The sequence below is a fragment of the Mercenaria mercenaria genome, chromosome 2 (genome assembly GCF_021730395.1).
Source record: "Mercenaria mercenaria strain notata chromosome 2, MADL_Memer_1, whole genome shotgun sequence".
In the NCBI taxonomy this organism is placed as follows: domain Eukaryota; kingdom Metazoa; phylum Mollusca; class Bivalvia; order Venerida; family Veneridae; genus Mercenaria; species Mercenaria mercenaria.
Genome location: NC_069362.1, coordinates 70,332,451 through 70,351,023, shown reverse-complemented (window position 1 = coordinate 70,351,023; position 18,573 = coordinate 70,332,451). Strand labels below are relative to the sequence as shown.

Genomic DNA, 18,573 nt, shown 5'->3' with positions numbered 1-18,573 from the left:
CGAAGTGATATTACTTGTACAATAGAAATCACCCAAGATAAATTCGCTGTTAAAATATTTTATTTACAGAATTAAAAAAAATGTCTTAATTCCTACGCGAAAGCGACCTTCAACGAATGGAATCATGCCTATCACGCGTGAACTGTATGGGACAATGCTTATCTACGAACTTATCGATTATTCTATCATAAACATGTTAAACTAAAGTCTTCTTTCATCAAGGGACAATACCCTGTATTTACCGTTGATAAGACATATTAGATATGCGAGTTTCTCCCCTTATCTACCCGTAAGGTAACGTATCTTATCACCAATCATTCTGATTCATCAGATGTTCGACATGGTACCCGACACGAACCGGAGAACCATGGTAGAGCTCTGGTATGCGAGAATGCTCACTAATAAACAGTGTTGTCATTATCATCCATAAAAGAATAGAAAGGACGGAATGGGAGTCCGTATATTTAATGCAAGAATTTATTGGATAAAATATTTTCACGATCACCTCAAATATGAACAGAATCAATAACCAACCTCATTAAAACATAGCTATGATGTAAATATAGTCATATAAATTAAAATCATAAAAGTCATTTTCAGCAGTAATATGCGAATGAAATTTTAATTGAAAACATTCAAATTGTGAATTATAGGTATCCAGATAAGATAATTTTGATTCATCAACAGCTTTTAAAACTCGATTTGTAACATTTAGTGTTACAATAACGTTTTGCTTCTAGGCTTTCTTTCGATGCGGAGATGCCTGGTTATTAAATGAAAGTTTTTTTTGAGTACAAGCTATGAAATGAACTAAGGCAGTCTGACATTGTGGAAAGTTTTACTTGCAGCAATTAAAAACACATGTATTTACAATATGTAACAGTACAGAAAGAAATGACAATTTAAGACACCAGTCTAATAATTAAGTACTAATTTTTTAGGTTTATCTGACCGCTATCTCATTTGCATTTGCTTAGTTAGTTAAGTTATAATATGTTGCGCAACAGAACATCTGGTTGTATATCAGTATGGATAGCGCACACGGCATGCAGTTATGTAAATTCGCATTTCTGTGATCAAAAGTTTTCATAAAAAATTCCGAAAAGTCAACGTTATAGGATAGATTTTTAGTATAGAAATATGATGATTTATTTAAAATCTAGTTAATTTTTTTTCATTTCTTTTCATCATAAAATTTTTCTTTTTATAACTGACCCTTATACATGTACAGGCGCGGATACCTGCTGTGTTTACAGAAGTTTTATGGTATGATCATGCTGACAGCTACTATACTTAACACTTTGCTATTAATCAGAAAAACATTACACGCTTAGTGAATCCAAGCAAAAAGCCAAACCTGCTATATGCTTTTTTATTTTAAAAGCAATATTAATGTAATACTAAAATCCATTTTAAATTAAAAGATATCAAGTTAAAAGATATATCATATCAGTCCATCGTTCTCATTTAGACTTAGAATAGTTTAGACAATTATTTGTTCAACTGTAAGCTTCGTAAACCTGATAATAAAATTAAGTACTCGAATCTATGTGCCAGTAGCATATTTTATATACTTCCAGGAGTGCTAAACTTATTCATCAGTCAATTATATCATATAGCAGTCTTGTCATACATATACTAGTAATTTTTTTTTTTATTTTTATTTATTTATTTATGATAGTCTCTTCACTGTACAGTACATCAATATACAACATAGGTTAAAGAAACAATAATACAATGTACAATGTCATTCATATATGAATTATAAGAGACTGAGATAAAATTGATTTCTACTATAAAAAGCCAGACAAAAGTTTAAAAAAAAAAAACACATTCATATTTATTTATAGTAATAACAATAAAAATAATACAGTCTTATTTTCATATAGCTGTGATTTATTCTGTTATGCATTAATCTGATTCTGATGAATAACTATGGAAGCGAAACTCTGTACAGGCCGATAAGAATTCTGATTTTTTTTTATATTTTCTAAACTGAATCTCAAAGTTATACTATTTTTATTTCGCAGGCACTAATATCTCATTTATTTCACTTTTACAAAAGTGCAACCGATAATTCTTCAGTCACAGTGTAGCGCGGATGTAAAATTTACAAAACTATAAACTGTGATTATTGACATTTCACATGTAACAATCTGTTACATTTTAAGACCCCGAATATTTTAATGACACGTGGTTGCGACAATTTACATTTTTGACCGCAACAATGACACGTGGCTTTGACATTGATCGCAATACACAGTAATATTTGACACCAGTTTTTTTTTTACATAAAATAAACGATATGTAACGCAAAATGTGATAAAGGCAATATTTTATCTTTTATTTTTCAAACAATCAGTCAAAAAACTTAAAACTATACAATTGTATTCCAGCTAAGATAATTCTAACATCTTTGCCTCTACTACGGAATACTTCAGGCAAGGCAGAGACTCTTATCAGCTAACAGAATAACTCGGACATTTTGGGCAGAGTGGCTAAAATGCAATTTTAGCCGTTTTTAAATGCAAATGGAAGCAAGATGCTATTGAATTACTTTAAATATTTTTATATCATCATTATCTTTGTTTGTTATACTTTCACGTCATAACAGTGATAAAATTTGTTTCAGAGGAGAAAGAGTATTAAATGTCCTTTAAAGTTAGCGAAAGACGTGGTTTGCTTGCATTTTATATAGGTTACATAGGGAAATACTATGGTTGATTTCAAATGAAATTGGAAGCAAGAAGAAATAGTGTTACATTAATAAAAAATACACCAGTGGAAAGATAAGAAAATGAATTTTATGGTAGGAACAGTGATAAATTTAAATATCAAAGCAGGAAAGAAGAATGGTCAAAACAAAATTTAATCCTTCTATATTTCAATGTAAATCAGAGGGTTGTCTGATATCAGAAAGTCTCTGCCGCGGCTGTTCTCGCACCCCGCTGCGGATAGCTTGATAAGACGCCTAAGAAGAAAAAAGTTGGGTATGACTGCTGTTATTGTCAGTTTTCGGGGGTGTTTTAACAGGAGAGAAAACGTGCGAGAGCACCAACCAATCCCGAAGGATTCTGCAGATGTTATAACACGAAAAAATCATTCTCGCATAGCAGAGGTCTACCGTGGTTCCCCGGATGGTTCTCGGGATTTTGACGAACATCTGATGGATGAGAATGGAAAAAACATGCGTTATCCCTTCAATCAAATGGAATTAGATGCTTTCGCTGGAATTATCTGCGCTTATCAATTGTGTATTTTTTAAACCTTTATAGTTGTAGGTTTAATATGTTATGCTTGTTAATTGGCGATACGCAAGTCAAGTTCTTTGCTTTTGAGGATTAAGACAAATTTCTATGAGCAGTTTGTATTGTGCTACATTTCTCTTTAGGAAAGTCTGACTATTTTTAGATGGATCATGGTATTGATACAGAAATATGTTAGACTGTGTTACTTCCCTTGTCTTACGGACGTAATTTGTTTACGGCTGAAATAGGAGTCTAAGCAATCTGTACGCTTGTAATTGGTTGGGGACAGTTTCGCATTTGGCCCGTGTACGTTTTTTTTTTAAATAGAATAGAGAGATATATTTTAAAGGTTTCAACTGGTTATTTATGGAGTAATTATTGTGTAAAATAAATGAATAAATGCTTAAATCGAATTTCCTAGCTCCGTGTAGGCGACCGGGTCTAAAATCTTACATGAGGTAACGGAAGTAAGAAAATATAGAAACGGTCATCAATCCATCCGGATTCAGCTCAAATTTGCGGAAAAAGTAAACGGTTATGAGACACTTTTCTTCCCATCATTATTTTCGTCTGGTCACATGCTTAAAAATATACATATGATTTAGGTCAGTCATTTGTAGTGGAAAAGACTACAAATGAAATCAATTTCCATCCCGACTTATAAAAAAATATTTATAATCTTGCCCCTAGTGATAGAATAAATAAGAAAATAGAGTTATTGTTTTGAAATGATTATACAATTAGTAAAAATTAATACTATATATATAACAAATAAGCCGATATGGGTCATTTGTTTTTCGGTGCAAGTTTCGGATTTGTAAAAAAATCCCTACGAAAACAATGCTCCGGGATTCCTCTTCAGAAGTTTCTCCACTATTTTGACAAGCCACTGGAAGCAAGTTGTCGAGATTTTGATTATTGAGTAGTCATCTCCTCGTTGTTATTAGTGCACAGTAAGTATAACGGTTGATTTTGTCGGATAGCTTTTATGTTAATCTGATTTTCCTGTAAGTTTGTAATTACGAGTGATCATGTCTTAGTCATGGTCTTGCGCATCAGCGGTAATAATTGTCAACAGTCAACAGTTAGACATTATGGACTAAAGTTATAACGTAGTACAGCACGAGTCTGAACGTTTTTGATGTTTATTTACACAGTAGAATATTTCGTACATAACTTTCATAATTCATTTTGTAACTTCTTAAGTTTTAACAAGTGTCAAATTTAAAACCTAACTTAATATCTACGAGACCCATTCCTAGGTCTCACCTGGTCTCTCCTCGACCCTTTCTGACCATCCGAGATATCTAAAACAGCAATATATAGCAATTCTCTAAGATCAGTTATATGCATTGTCTGACAATTTGACGTACAAAACTGTGAGATATTGATATCTCCTTCAGCTGCGTTCAGCTCTGCAGAACCCATCTCTGTTACTCACTCCAATGACGTACACTTCGCCATTGACCTGTTCATGTGAGAAAATTGTCACGAGTCGTGACTCACACTCTACTGGTTCTTACTGAAAGTCTGTTGAAATCTGGCACGAAAGCAACAAAACAGAAAGTTTTTGAATGTATCTGACTTTAATGGCGGTACTTAATATGCTGGTATTACTGAGTGTATACATTTGTCCAACTGACATCCAGGATCGTCAATGAACCCCTTGCTGTCAGCACTTTCAGTGCTTTGATTTTCTACTAGTACTCTTCATTTTAGATAGGCTATCATCTAAAGGCATATAGCTTTGAATCTTATTTTTTTCTTTTTCCAGGTCAATTTCCAAACACACTGGGTCATCTCCCATAACTCTGACATGTATTTTGGACATGTCATGCCCCTTCTTAGACTTAAAAAAGTTAAAGTTTTACATGTAAGTTTCTAGCAGATATTAAGTTGAAACTTCACATGTGTCTTCGGGGTTATAAAACTATGTGATAGCATCAAGTCCCATAACTCTGACATGCATTTTTGCCAAATTATGCCCTATTCATTTGGACTTAAAACTTCTGGTTAACGTTTTGCATGCAAGTTAGATCTACTATCTTTAAAACTAATGCAGATACTGGATTGAAATTCTAGAGATATTTTAACATTTAGAGTAATATTCCTGCTTCTAGTACTCGTAGAATAAATGGCAATTCGGTGATTATCACAGAAAAAAACACAACAGAATAGAATTTATCAATGTTTACATGATTTTTTGACTCTCTAAGTTACATGGTATGATACCAGGTAGGCCTATACCGTGCTTCCATACAAAACTCATACACAACACGTTATATTTTTTGTAACATGAACTTAAAATATAAATAGAAATAACACCTATATAATTACCGGTCCTGTAGTTAACCAAAGAGCTATAAAATAAATATATACTTCTTTGAGTTAACCTAGCAAAATTACTTACCTTAGTGAAATTGTTGCCATTTGCAATGAACGCCACGATAGAATTACTTCCCTTAGAAGTATAGAAGCCATCTGCAGACGCTGAAAAAAAAACAACAAGACATTGTGTAAATAATTTATTTGAACGAGATGAACAGGGTAAACTGCTAAAAATAATATGAAATTAGGCGCTGCCTATCTGACGGGAAAATCTAGTCATAGGATTCTTTCTTCTTTCTGCATAAATTGTTCTTTCTGATATTTTCAGTTTTGACAGTAGCCTTGTTTCTCATGATAGGTCTACCGGGGTACTTAACATGCTCAAAACGAACAAAACTAAAGAAAACAATTCACCTCAGTTTTTTATTTCTTTGCTGCTTCCTACATCATTCCTCATTATTATAATGAATTGAAAACTTTAATTATCTGGTTATTGTTTATTAATTCCCGACGAGTATGATGCCATGTTGAAATCTGACAAGTCAAAGTTGTTTCCCATGATGCACCTGTCAATATTTTGCCCGCCCGGGGGAGCGGCGGGCATACACGGGACTTTAGACAGAAGACCATTCCCGACAGGCAGGAATTTGACAAACATTTGATGTACCAACCAGGCTCTAGGGTGGGATTTAGACAAAAAAGGTTGTCCCTAGGGTGGGGATTTAGACAACAAAATTTTTGAAATGTCAAATTCCCCCGGGTCGGCCCGCCACCCCCCTGGGCGGGCAAAATATTGACAGGTGCATGATACTGATGTAATCATAAAAAAGTGTCAACTATGGAAAGCCTGATACACAATGATATTAATATTTCTTAATACTTCAGGTAAGTTTACAGTCAAAGATTTCAGACAAATTTCAAAAGTTTTTTTTTTCAACACAAAAAGAACACATTGTGAGAATATACATTAAAATCTTTTTTAAATGATAGACCATTATATAATAAAGCACCAGTGACCCTGACATTTGTGATACGGAAGAGCGGCTTCTGGTTTACTCTGCTAAGTATGTCGTCATCCAGTAGGCAGGGCATACATAAAAGTCTCGCAAGAAAACTGTTTACACTGGTATCATGGAAGCCCCAGTACCATGAGAAAGGAGTATACTGAGTAAGCCTGACGGTTTTGCTCTTGTTATAAAACTTATGAACAAAGGAAAATGTTTTGTTTAAATGAACGTGGATCAATTTCTTCAAATGTGTGAAGACTAGACAGACAATGGAAAATAGTGTTCATGAGTTAAAGATAATAGAGATATTTGGGTACTCAGAATCTAGTCCCAAAATGCATACATAGCCCACAGGTGGCAGTAATGTACCTAGGATACAGTATGGGTCCATGAGCCATATGCACTTAAATTTATTACAATTATAATGTTTTCTTAGGAATCCGGGAATGCACAGTTTCTTTTCAGTTTATTTGATACAAATAGTTTTTAAAAAAGACAAAAACAAAAGTAGTATAGTTACCGGAACTTACATAATTCTGTTATCCTAAACACTGACTATTGCAATTCTTTTAAATGCCATTATTGTCAAATGACACTCTTTTAGGACAAATTTTGGCCCACTAATACAGCTATGGTAAACCTCTTGTATGTGAGAATGACAAATACCATTTACATGTAAAATGATTATTTCAAATTCATTTAAAAAAGTTCTTGACCAGACTTTTATCCATAACACAAACACTCTTGGTCGAAATTCAAGAAATCCAATTTAATTTACCGAACACCTAACAGTCTGGGGCCTTTTTTTGAATATGATTAAAGGTTAATTTCTTAGTTCGATAGGGATTGGAAGGTGGCATAGAGGTGACATAGGAAATATTTTATTCATCACGTGTGCCTGTGTTAGCTTCCACGTGTGGACGTGTTAATTAACACCTGCGCACGTGTAAGCTATCACGTTTGCAAGTGGTAGCTAACATGTTCGCACGTGATACCTATTACGTTCGTATAGGAAATATTTTATTTATCACGTTCGCAAGTGATAGCTATCACGTTCACATAAGAAATATTTTATTTATCATGTGCGCATGTGTTAGCTAACACGTGCGCATGTGATAAATAAAATATTTCCTATGTCCCCTCTATGCCACCATAGGATCGTAGTTGGGGCCTCTCAAGTTTATAGCCAACATTTTTTTCCAAGTGTTAAAACTCTAGTCCATGAATTGAATTTTTTGAGAAAGTAGTTGCAATGCATGTGAAATACTGTGGAAGGGAGGGGAGATAAGCAACATATGCTTTTTGAATTTTTGTTCAAAATTTACAGGCAGAACATTGGTAAATTATACACATTATTGATTTCTGTTCCAATATTTGCAAAAATTGTGATCAATATCAATAAACAAATAAAATTGGGCCTAAAACAAAAAAAATATATATATATATTAGAAGCATCTGACGAGCTTCGAACTCCGGACCTCGCGCTTCTGAAGCATGTACACTAACTATTGGAGTAAGTATGGTGATAAAATTATGTATATAAATAAATTTTGTTATGGCAGTGTGTCTAAATTCGTTTTACTTTGACATTTTTGAAATTATTGGCTTTTCTACATTAAAAAAGAATAAATTGGTGATGATTTTATTATTCAAACAATGCTGTAAATGTACATTATTATTCAATATTGGAAACAAAAAAGTGAGCCGCTTGAATCATCCATAAACTCGTTACATGAAGAAACCCGAATAACACCGATTCCATTTATACCACTAATTTTTAACTCGTTAGAATACGATAGAATAATTTGTTTTCTTTTTCACATATCTATAACGGTAATGCGGTGCCGGATCGTTTATAAGCAATTTAATTTTATCAAATGTCTTCCTGAAAATTATTTACTGCGTGAACCACGGCAGCAGTTCAGGGAATTATGGGTAGAAACAACAACAACAAAAAACGGTGAAGGTATAGAACATATTCCCAAGTTGAACAATATATAGGTTTACTTTGACATATACACGTACACGTTATCTATAGATGGAAAACCTCTCATGGCTCATTGTCACAGGTGCAAATTTTTTTTCAAAACGGCTTTTTGTCATTTTTATATGCCCGTTTGAAAAACGGGACGTATTATGTGAACGCCCCTGGCGGGCGGGCGGGCGGCGTCCACAGACTTTGTCCGGAGCATATCTTCTACATGCATGGAGGGATTTTGATGAAACTTGGCACAGTTGTTCACCATCATGAGACGGGGTGTCATGCGCAAGAACCAGGTCCCTAGGTCTAAGGTCAAGGTCACACTTAGAGGTCAAAGGTCAAATTCAAGAATGACTTTGTCTAGAGCATATCTTCTTCATGCATGGAGGGATTTTGATGAAAGTTGGCACAGTTGTTCATCATCATGAGGCGGAGTGTCCTGCGCATGAACCAGGTCCTTAGGTCTAAGGTCAAGGTCACACTTAGAGGTCAAAGGACACAAGAAAGAAAACTTTGTCCGGAGCATATCTTCTTCATGCATGGAGGGATTTTGATATAACATGGCACAAATGTTCACCATCACGAGGTGGAGTGTCATGCGCAAGAACCAAGTCCCTAGGTCTAAGGTCAAGGTCACACTTAGAGGTCAAAGGATACAAGAATGAAAACCTTGTCCGGAGCATTTCTTCTTCATGCATAGAGGGATTTTGATATAACTTGGCACAAATGTTCACCACCACGAGACGGAGTGTCATGCGCAAGAACCAGGTCCCTAGGTCTAAGGTCAAGGTCACACTTAGAGGCCAAAGGTCAGATACAAGAATGACTTTGTCCGAAGCATTTCTTCTTCTTGCATGGAGTGATTTTGATGTAACTTGGCACAATTATACACCATCATGAGACGAAGTGTCATGCGCAGTTCCCTTTTTAGAATTACTTCCCTTTGTTGTTACTATAAATAGCTTATATTGTAACTTTTTCATTACTAGTCGTAGGGAAAAATCGAGACCACTTTTCTGTAGTACAACATGCATGCTACATCCAATTATGAGGTGTATTTTGACCAATCTTTACCTGGTTAAGATTTTTGTTACAATTGTTTTTTTGGATTTTTTTTTTTTTTTTGTTAAGATTACCTTCCCTTAGTTGTTACTATAAATAACTTATATTGTAACTTTTTTATAATTGACCGTAGGGAAAAACCAAGACCACTTTTCTGTGGTACAACATAGATGTTACTTTCAAATTTTAGGTGTATTTTAAGGTATCTCTACCTGGTAAGGAGTTTTTTTGTGGACTTAGAAAAACAAAAGACTTACAATGATTACTAAACAACCACAAAATTAAAATTCCATTTGCAAATACAGGTGCTAGAGTAAAGAAATTTGCTGTGACGGGCGTATATTGTGACATTCTGGCACTCTTGTTTTCCTAAGAAAACATTATAATTGTAATAAATTTAAGTGCATATGGCTCATGGACCCATACTGTATCCTAGGTACGTTACTGCCACCTGTGGTACATACCATTCATGACTTAACTGATGCCGTTTCTAGCTATTCTACTCATATTGGTGTCTAGTCAAACTAATCCGACGCATACAGTTTGTTTTATATTGTGACGGTCAAACTGCAGTGGCTGCACATGTCAGAAATTAAAAAGCAGCCACTCAGCGAAAGGCTGCTTGGTGTCGGCTTCGGCATTGGTGTCACACCTTGGTTAAAGTTTTGCATGCAAGTACATATAGCTATCATTTAAAGGCATATTGATTTGAAACTTCTTTTTCTTTTTCTAGATCAATAACCAACCTCACTTGGCCAAGTTCCGTAACTATGACATAATTATGCCCCCTTTTGGACTTAAAAAAAGTTTTGCATGTAAGTTGCAATCTCAAAAACTAATGCAGTTGTTGAATTGAAACTTCATATTGTGTCTTCATTGTTATGAAAGTAGGTGATAGCATCAAATTGCATAATTCTGACATGCATTATGGCCAGATTATACCCCCTTTTATATGTAAAAATCGTGGTTAAAGTTTTGCATACATGTAAGTTACTATCTCCAAAACTAATGCAGATACTGGATTGAAACTCAGTAGATATTTTTAGTCACTGGTAGAAACGGGCGACTATATTTGATATGCTTTAGGATTCTTCAGCTGGTAGGAGAAATTATTAAAATGTGACAATGAAAATATGATATTGTAAATAAAAGAAATATAAGGCAGTTAATAAAAGACTTACATAAAGGAATATGAGGAAATAATAGGAAAGATCAGTCATCAGAATTTGATGTAATTTCAGTCACAGAAGTGCATGGTCACAAGATACAGGCTACATCGCTGCCATGCAGAGGGCGGTGATTAATTACGAGTGTGACCTTGACATTTGGGCAATCGGTGTGAACCATGCGCATATGGCTGTGATGGGATATATTTGTGCCAAGGTTTTAAGAAATTATTACATGCATGCCAGAGTTATTATAGAGGACACACATTAGACAGACTGAGAGATGCAGCTTGGCCTGACATTTGGTTAGAGACCACCAATTGTTTTCCCATGGACTTACATTATAACATTATGGCGTGTGTGGCCTTCCATAAATCGAAACATGTATATCTAATTATATGTTTTTTTAAGACTTATCTTAGTTCTACCAAAATATCGGATGAAAAACATATGAATAGTGATACTTAATTCAATTAATTTTTGTGTGAATAAGTTGACCCCCTGTTTACATCGTTGGCAATACACGATTTTTCAATACACATAAAATGTAGCAAATTTTGTCAAAATGTATAATGAAATACTGTAAATGCAGTAAAAAATCACAATTTTTAAAAAAATAATCACTTCTTGGGTTGTTTACATGACTGACCAATTAGAACGCCAGACGTTACCTTATTACCAGGTATACACTTACCTCATTCCCAGTAAGTTTCCTGTACTTTTTTTTAATTGTATGTCTCTGACCATTTGGAGAAAAAAATTCAAACAAGACTAATCATAGAAAGAAAGGGTTGTTTAAAATGAATATTGATCAGCTTATAAAACATGTACATTTCTCTTCAAAACAATTGTCAGTATACTGATATATACATTGAATTCCGGAAAACGAGTGCATAAAGGGGCTACACTTTCAGACAGTTCAATGCCCTTAAAAACACCATTTTCAAAGAACTGTTACATATCTTTGTTTTGATGCATTTGCAATGATGTCCCAGTGCTGATTTTCACATAACTAGGTGGAATGTAGTTTTCAGCAATTGTTTATTTTTATTTCTTTACAAGTGACATTCATTTTTAAAGGGGGAGAACTTTTTCAGAATGTTATAAGTATCCATCATACTAGACAGTGTGGCAGAATATGTAATAAACTCTTACAATACTTCAAGGGGACCACTAAGTACTTTCTTGAAACAAGTCTACTTGTGTATTCCTGTAACTTTGAAATATTTGTTTTGGCTGATTGATTTTCTGTACTGAAGATCATAGAGACAAAGTTTTAAATTACTTCTGAGTAGGGTGTTGTGGTAACTGCATTGGGAAACAACATAAGGGTCCTTTTTCTGCACCTACTTCACAAAGAAAAAATGTTTTTACAATATTGATAGTTATACAAGTATTTAACTGGCATTCTGTCATAACTTCTGCTTGTTTATGTCTCATATGGGATCAGTTTATAGATTAAACAGTTAATGTCAGAACAAACAGCATCAATTTTATATAATGATGTATATTGCTTGGGGAAATATATTGACCGTAGTTATAAGAGGTTCATGGTGATCTGGAAGTGCATGCGGATGGTCAGGTGTGCATATTCTTTCATCTTTCATAAAATTTTCTGGTCTGAAACTACTGGTCAAAATCACACTGAACTTTACTGCATCCCGGCATGAAACTGTCTCAAGGTTGTTCATTTGGTTCTGATGGACTGCATTTAGGGACTGCCAGAACTAAAAATAGGGAAGTTTTATTTTATTGACTTCTCATGAACTGCTTGACAGATCTTCACCAAATTTGGTCATAAATATTTTAGATGGACACTAAACTGCACTAAGGTGTTGCAGAAATCCTTCATGACCTTGATGAATCAATTTCCTGTTTCTTCGCTACACTTGGTTAGAGGAATCCCTTTATAAACCTTTCTTACATTTGTTTAAATGGTTGATTGCCACCAGAGCTAGAAACAGAAAAACTTCTCATAATCCAGTTAGTTTGGGGTTTGGGGTTGGGGGAGGGGGCAGGAATTCAGAGCTGTAAATGGAAAAACTTTTAAAATGATTTCTCATGAACCGATAGATAGATCTCCACTAAACTTGTTTCAAAGTATCATTGAATGGATCTTTCTCCAGTTTTTTTACAGGTACTTCCTCTTGACAAGAAAATTATTTAAATGGCTTCTTCTCATAAATTATGTGCTGGGTCCTCACCAAACTTGGTCTCTTTGTTTCTTTGGTGGATAAGGGAGCTGCCAAAGCCAAAAGTTGAAAAACCTTTTAAAAGCAGGTCATGGTCATGCATGCCCCATTTATGATAAATAATATAATGACTGACTGGTCTCTTACATATAGGATTGGACTTAATACTAATTGGTATTGTGCAGTCACTGGCACTTTCCTATTTAAGTGTTTTTATAAGAAAGGCATGTGCAGTATTTTCTTGGTCTGTTGAAATGATACTGTGAGGAGACCTGCACTTAAAGTGGCATTCTGCGCATCTTACAGCACGTAGTGTGTTTTTGGTGAATGTTTTATAAAAGCAAGTTTTCGGTTGCTGTGCATTTAAATGTGTTTAATTAACAATAATGCCCCATAAGTATTTGAAAGTGATGCTTTAGAAATGAAGAAATCGGACTTATAAAAAATAGTTCATTTCTTCAGTCTTGTACGCAATGATCTCCCTTACCTATAAGTAGAGATTTCTGAGGTTGAAGGGAAGCAACTCCTGCAAGCAGTTTGACTTTTCTTAAAAAGACTGCCCCAGTCAAAAATAAAAAAAGTCATATTTAAAAAGTTATTATTTCGTAATGGTAACAGGAAGAGTTTGGTATACTGGGTTAAAAACAATAATTTCCTCCACCCTTTTTACACACATATCTATTTGTGTTGTATTTTTACTTGAAAAATGCGTATAATTCCACTTTAACTGTTTCTAAATATAAAAAATCCCAAAGTTGATAATTAAGATAATAATAACAATGAATCAGGGCTCCGGAAATTTTGATAACTCAATCGGTACGAAACAAAAATCCTGACATCGGCGCTACCCCACCCACCGCATTCCCAATATTACGTATTTTGTAAAATGTGATAGAGTAAAGAAATAAGCATGTCATGCATTAAAACTGAGTTACCGGTCACTGCGAGTTACCATACAATGAAGACAGCTATTCAGTGTTATGTGTGATCGTAACTTTGTTTAAATTTCAATTTTTTTTCCTGCAAGGATGAAATTGCCGGCATTGACACCGTGTACGTAACTAGTCTAAAAGCCAACGCACGTGACTTCGGTACCGTATACACGGCAGATACTTTGTGATGTTTCCTCATTCTTTGTCGGAATTCTATAAAATACAATGCCTCAAAGTGAATTACACGACACATATTCTCTGCTAAACAGCCTCAGTATTTTAAGAATACTCTGCCGTGGACCGAATGTGTACGTTATGTGAATGCTGAGATCGAATTTCCCGCATGTATAGTACCAAAAGGTCACGCGGGTTGGCCACGGATATTTCATTTCACTTACGTTGTACTTCAATAAGCAACTAAATTTTATAAAGTTATATGTTCTCTTCTGATGTAAACAAAATTTCATTTTGAAACGTTTTTTAAAAGACCAATTTGATAAACAGCGCCACTCCGGTTTTCTTTATCATTCATGTTTGCCAGTCCATTTTTTTTTTTTCTTTTTTGTACAATCGGATTTCAAAGACGATTTTCTGCACTTGTTTCAACTGGAGCCCCAACAAACTAGAAAATGCTTTTGTAAAAAAGCGCATGTCTCCCCCAATGCAAAATGCTATAGGCAAGAAGTCAGTAGGGGTCAGGAGCGAAAGTCAGAGACACTGATGGTTGGCTGCAATAGGGATCATCTACTTGGCATGTCCAGTCATCCCGCTAAATTTCAACACTCGTGGCCTAGTGGTTCTCAAGTCACTGTTCAGGCTCTTGTGACCTTGACCTTTGATCAAGTGACCTCAAAATAGATAGGGGTCATCTACTCTGCATGTCCAATCATCCTATTAAGTTTCAGCATTGTAGGTCAAGTGGTTCTCAAGTTATTTCCAAAAAATGATTTTACATGAACAGGCCACTGTGACCTTGACCTTTAATAGACTGACCCCAAAATCAATAGGGGTCATCTACTCTGCATGTTTAATCATCCTATGAAGTTTCAACATTCTGGGTCAAGTGGTTCTCAAGTTATTGATCGGAACTGGTTATCAATGTTCAGGCCCCTGTGACCTTGACCTTTAACGGAGTGACCCCAAAAACAATAAGGGTCATTTACTCTGCATGAACAATCATCCTATGAAGTTTCATCATTCTGGGTCAAGTGGTTCTCAAGTTACTGACCGGAAATGGTTTTCAATGTCAGGGCCCCTTTGACCTTGACCTTTCACAGAGTGACCCCAAAATCGTTAGGGATCATCAACTCTGCATGACAGATCATCCTATTAAGTTCCAACATTCTGGGTCAAGTGGTTCTCAAGCTACTGACCGGAAATGGTTTTCAATGTTCAGGCCCCTGTGACCTTGACCTTTAATGGAGTGACCCCAAAATCGATAGGGGTCATCTACTTTGCATGTACAATCATCCTATGTAGTTTCAACATTCTGGGTCAAGTGGTTCTCTAGTTATTGATCAGAAATGGTTTTCAATGTTCAGGCCCCTGTGACCTTGACCTTTGACAGAGTGATCCCATAATCAATAAGGGTCATCTACTCTTTATGACCAATCATCCTATCAAGTTTCAACATTCTGGGTCAGGTGGTTCTCTAGTTATTGATTGGAAATGGTTTTCAATGTTCAGGCCCCTGTGACCTTGACCTTTGACGGAGTGACCCCAAAATCGATAGGGGTCATCTACTCTTCATGACCAATCATCCTATGAAGTTTCAACATTCTGGGTCAAGTGGTTCTCTAGTTATTGATCGGAAATGGTTTTCAATGTTCAGGCCCCTGTGACCTTGACCTTTGACGGAGTGACCCCAAAATTGATAGGGGTCATCTACTCTTCATGACCAATCATCCTATGAAGTTTCAACATTCTGGGTCAAGTGGTTCTCTAGTTATTGATCGGAAATGGTTTTCAATGTTCAGGCCCCTGTGACCTTGACCTTTGATGGAGTGACCCCAAAAACAATAGGGGTCGTCTACTCCAGCAGCCCTACAATCCTATGAAGTTTGAAGGTTTTAGGTCAAATGGTTCTCCAGTTATTGCTCGGAAATGAAGTGTGACGTACGGACGGACGGACACAGGGCAAAAACAATATGTCTCCTGGGGGAGACATAATGAATCATGTAATTTTTTCAAATCAAGTAATTATAAAAAATATTTTTATCGGTTTTCAGTGTGATGTCTCTTTAGATCAAAGACCTATAATGTACATGATTAAATGCAGTGACCATTTGTTTTTTACCCGTGATCAAACATAACCTTTTGAAATAAACCATCCGTCGGATTCTAAATAAAAGAAGTGGATCCCCGTCGAAATGATTTGGATCCAGTCAGAAACATTTGGAAACCAGTCAAAAATGTTTAATACATTGCAGTCGGCTGTCTGCAAAGGATGTGCCGCGCGAGCGCTGATTGCGTCACGTGCTAATTACGGACCGATTATCAAAGTGACAATCAGACCGATTGACACGTTTATTGAATATCTGAGGGTGCGACCAACAATTTCCTGCTTGGCAGGTGGTCGTGTTTTGAGATATCAGACCGAAATTTATACTTTTTTTCCATTTTTATGGGACCGGTTTTTTTCGTTTTTTCACTTCACGAATCTGTCTGAAAAGTCAAATATCGGTCCAAAACCGAAAACGGCAAAATTCGGAAGCCCTGCAATGAATATATATTTATTTGAAGAAGGTACATTGTAACACATAAACAATATACAAATGAATGTAATACAGTTTCAAATATGGCCTTCTGAAATTAAAAAGAAAACCAAATCATAGGTTATAAAACCAAAAATTGAATGTCTATGCATTATTATATTTTTAGCTCGACTTTTTCTAAGAAAAAGTAGACCTATTGCATTAGCCCCACTGGCTGCATCAGCTTTGCCATTGGCGTTGCCGTCAGTGTTGCCGTTGTTTAAAGTTTTTAATAAAGTCAGATGTTTCTGTTACTATCAAAGCTATTGACTTGAAACTTAAAATAGTTATTTACTAACAAGGTCTACACCAGGAGAAACAGTCCCCATAACTCTGATTATATATTTGATTGAATTAAGCCCCTTTTACTGGCAAAGCTCTAATTCAGAGTAAAGCACTTAGAAAAGTCGAGCGTGCTGTCTTATGGACAGCTCTTTTTTAATTGTCCAGTATCAACAATACATTGACATTATGATGACGGTAATGTCCTATTGCATGGTAGTACAATGTAAGCATTAATGCTTTAAGTTATTGTGCTGTAAATTAGTTAGGTGTTATAACTAGATTATATTTTTCTGTTAGCTGATTAAAACAACCTCTTTAATCCATGAACAAATTCTGCTAATGCCAAACTAGGGATAGCATGTTGAAACTAAGATAGCTATCTGCTAGCCTGTTGTCTCTGTGACGGTAGAGTGGCTCGATTATTATTGGTTTGGAGCCATCCTTGTAACTGCTCTTATTGCTGATATATTGGACTCAAATACACTTCTATTATGCATTGTTTTCTGGGACACAGTTAGTTGCTGTTTGTGCTACAGACCTATGTGTTTAGTGTTTTTGTTTTTAATTCAGTAAATCACCTAATTTTCATGAAACTTGGGATACAGTATTGTTAGTTATTCACAATCTTTTCCTGTGAAACAGCATGTAACTTTTAAGTGATAAATTAGGAAAAGTGTTTCTCTATTGAAATGTATTTTCGTAATCTATAGAGTATGTATTGATTGTGGTAACAGAACGATATATGGTCAGGTATAATACAGTACTGCTGAAAACCATTGAACCTTCTCATCAATATTTCATCCATCCAGGTTGACACTGTTTTAATTCCAATATTTCTGTATTAAATAAAGTGTTAGCTGTAGTCAATGCTTTAAAGTCATGATTTGAATGATAGAAGTAATAGGACAGTGCAGCGATGTTTCTGAAAAGTTTTCCAATTGGATTTTACTGTGGCATGAATGGAAATGGTTCCTTTATTGTGCTCATGAATATTTGTTGAAATAGAGTTCTGTCATTAAAAGGATTTATTATTGAAGATTAATCCTATAAAGATGAATTTTCAAGGGTAATTTTCTATTATTACTTGAAGTTTGTGTTATAATTTCTGCAATGGGAATGATGGATTACCTAATTTGTTGCTACTGTCTTGTTGTTGTTGTTTTGAAGTTATTTGTTGCTTTTTATTTGTTTCCACACACCACATTGTTGATTTAAAGCTCTTATACCACAATGACTACAAGAATAAAAATGATACAAGATATTTGCAAAATTGGCTCACTGAGATATTAATAATTTGTTTATTTAAAGATTCAGAGTTGCAATTATAATCTCTTCATAATGCACAGCGCATATTTGACATTGAGAAATGAGTCAATGTATTGAAAATTGGTATGAGATATGTGCAAAAACAAATTATAGAATGTTGAGTCTGTTTACCAGTACAAGTCCATCTCAGGCTTTATTTTTTACGGAATTAGAAATCATGGTTTTAAAAATTGTACTTTGAAGGGATACCGTACTAAGAAAAAACAAAACATGTTGGTTAGATTTATACCTATGGCATGTTATAGGTATTATTAAAATCTATAAGAAGATGCTTTGGGAACATAGAATGTAAC

At 35.0% G+C, this 18,573-nt stretch overlaps 1 protein-coding gene across 5 annotated transcripts in view; it reads left to right on the top strand.

Moving 5' to 3' along the window:
• The window catches only part of LOC123564244 (BAI1-associated protein 3-like), a 408,668-nt gene that overhangs the window by 231,922 nt on the left and 158,173 nt on the right, over window positions 1-18,573 (top strand). Inside the window, exon 1 of one of the 5 annotated variants that reach the window (XM_045357657.2) lies at window positions 17,488-18,020. The exons of the other annotated variants lie outside the window; for them this stretch is intronic. Within the exon in view, the coding sequence (XP_045213592.2) occupies window positions 18,007-18,020 (14 nt within the window). The 5' untranslated portion in view covers window positions 17,488-18,006. Of the gene's footprint in view, window positions 1-17,487; window positions 18,021-18,573 lie in introns of those variants that run through there. 5 annotated transcript variants of the gene reach the window in all.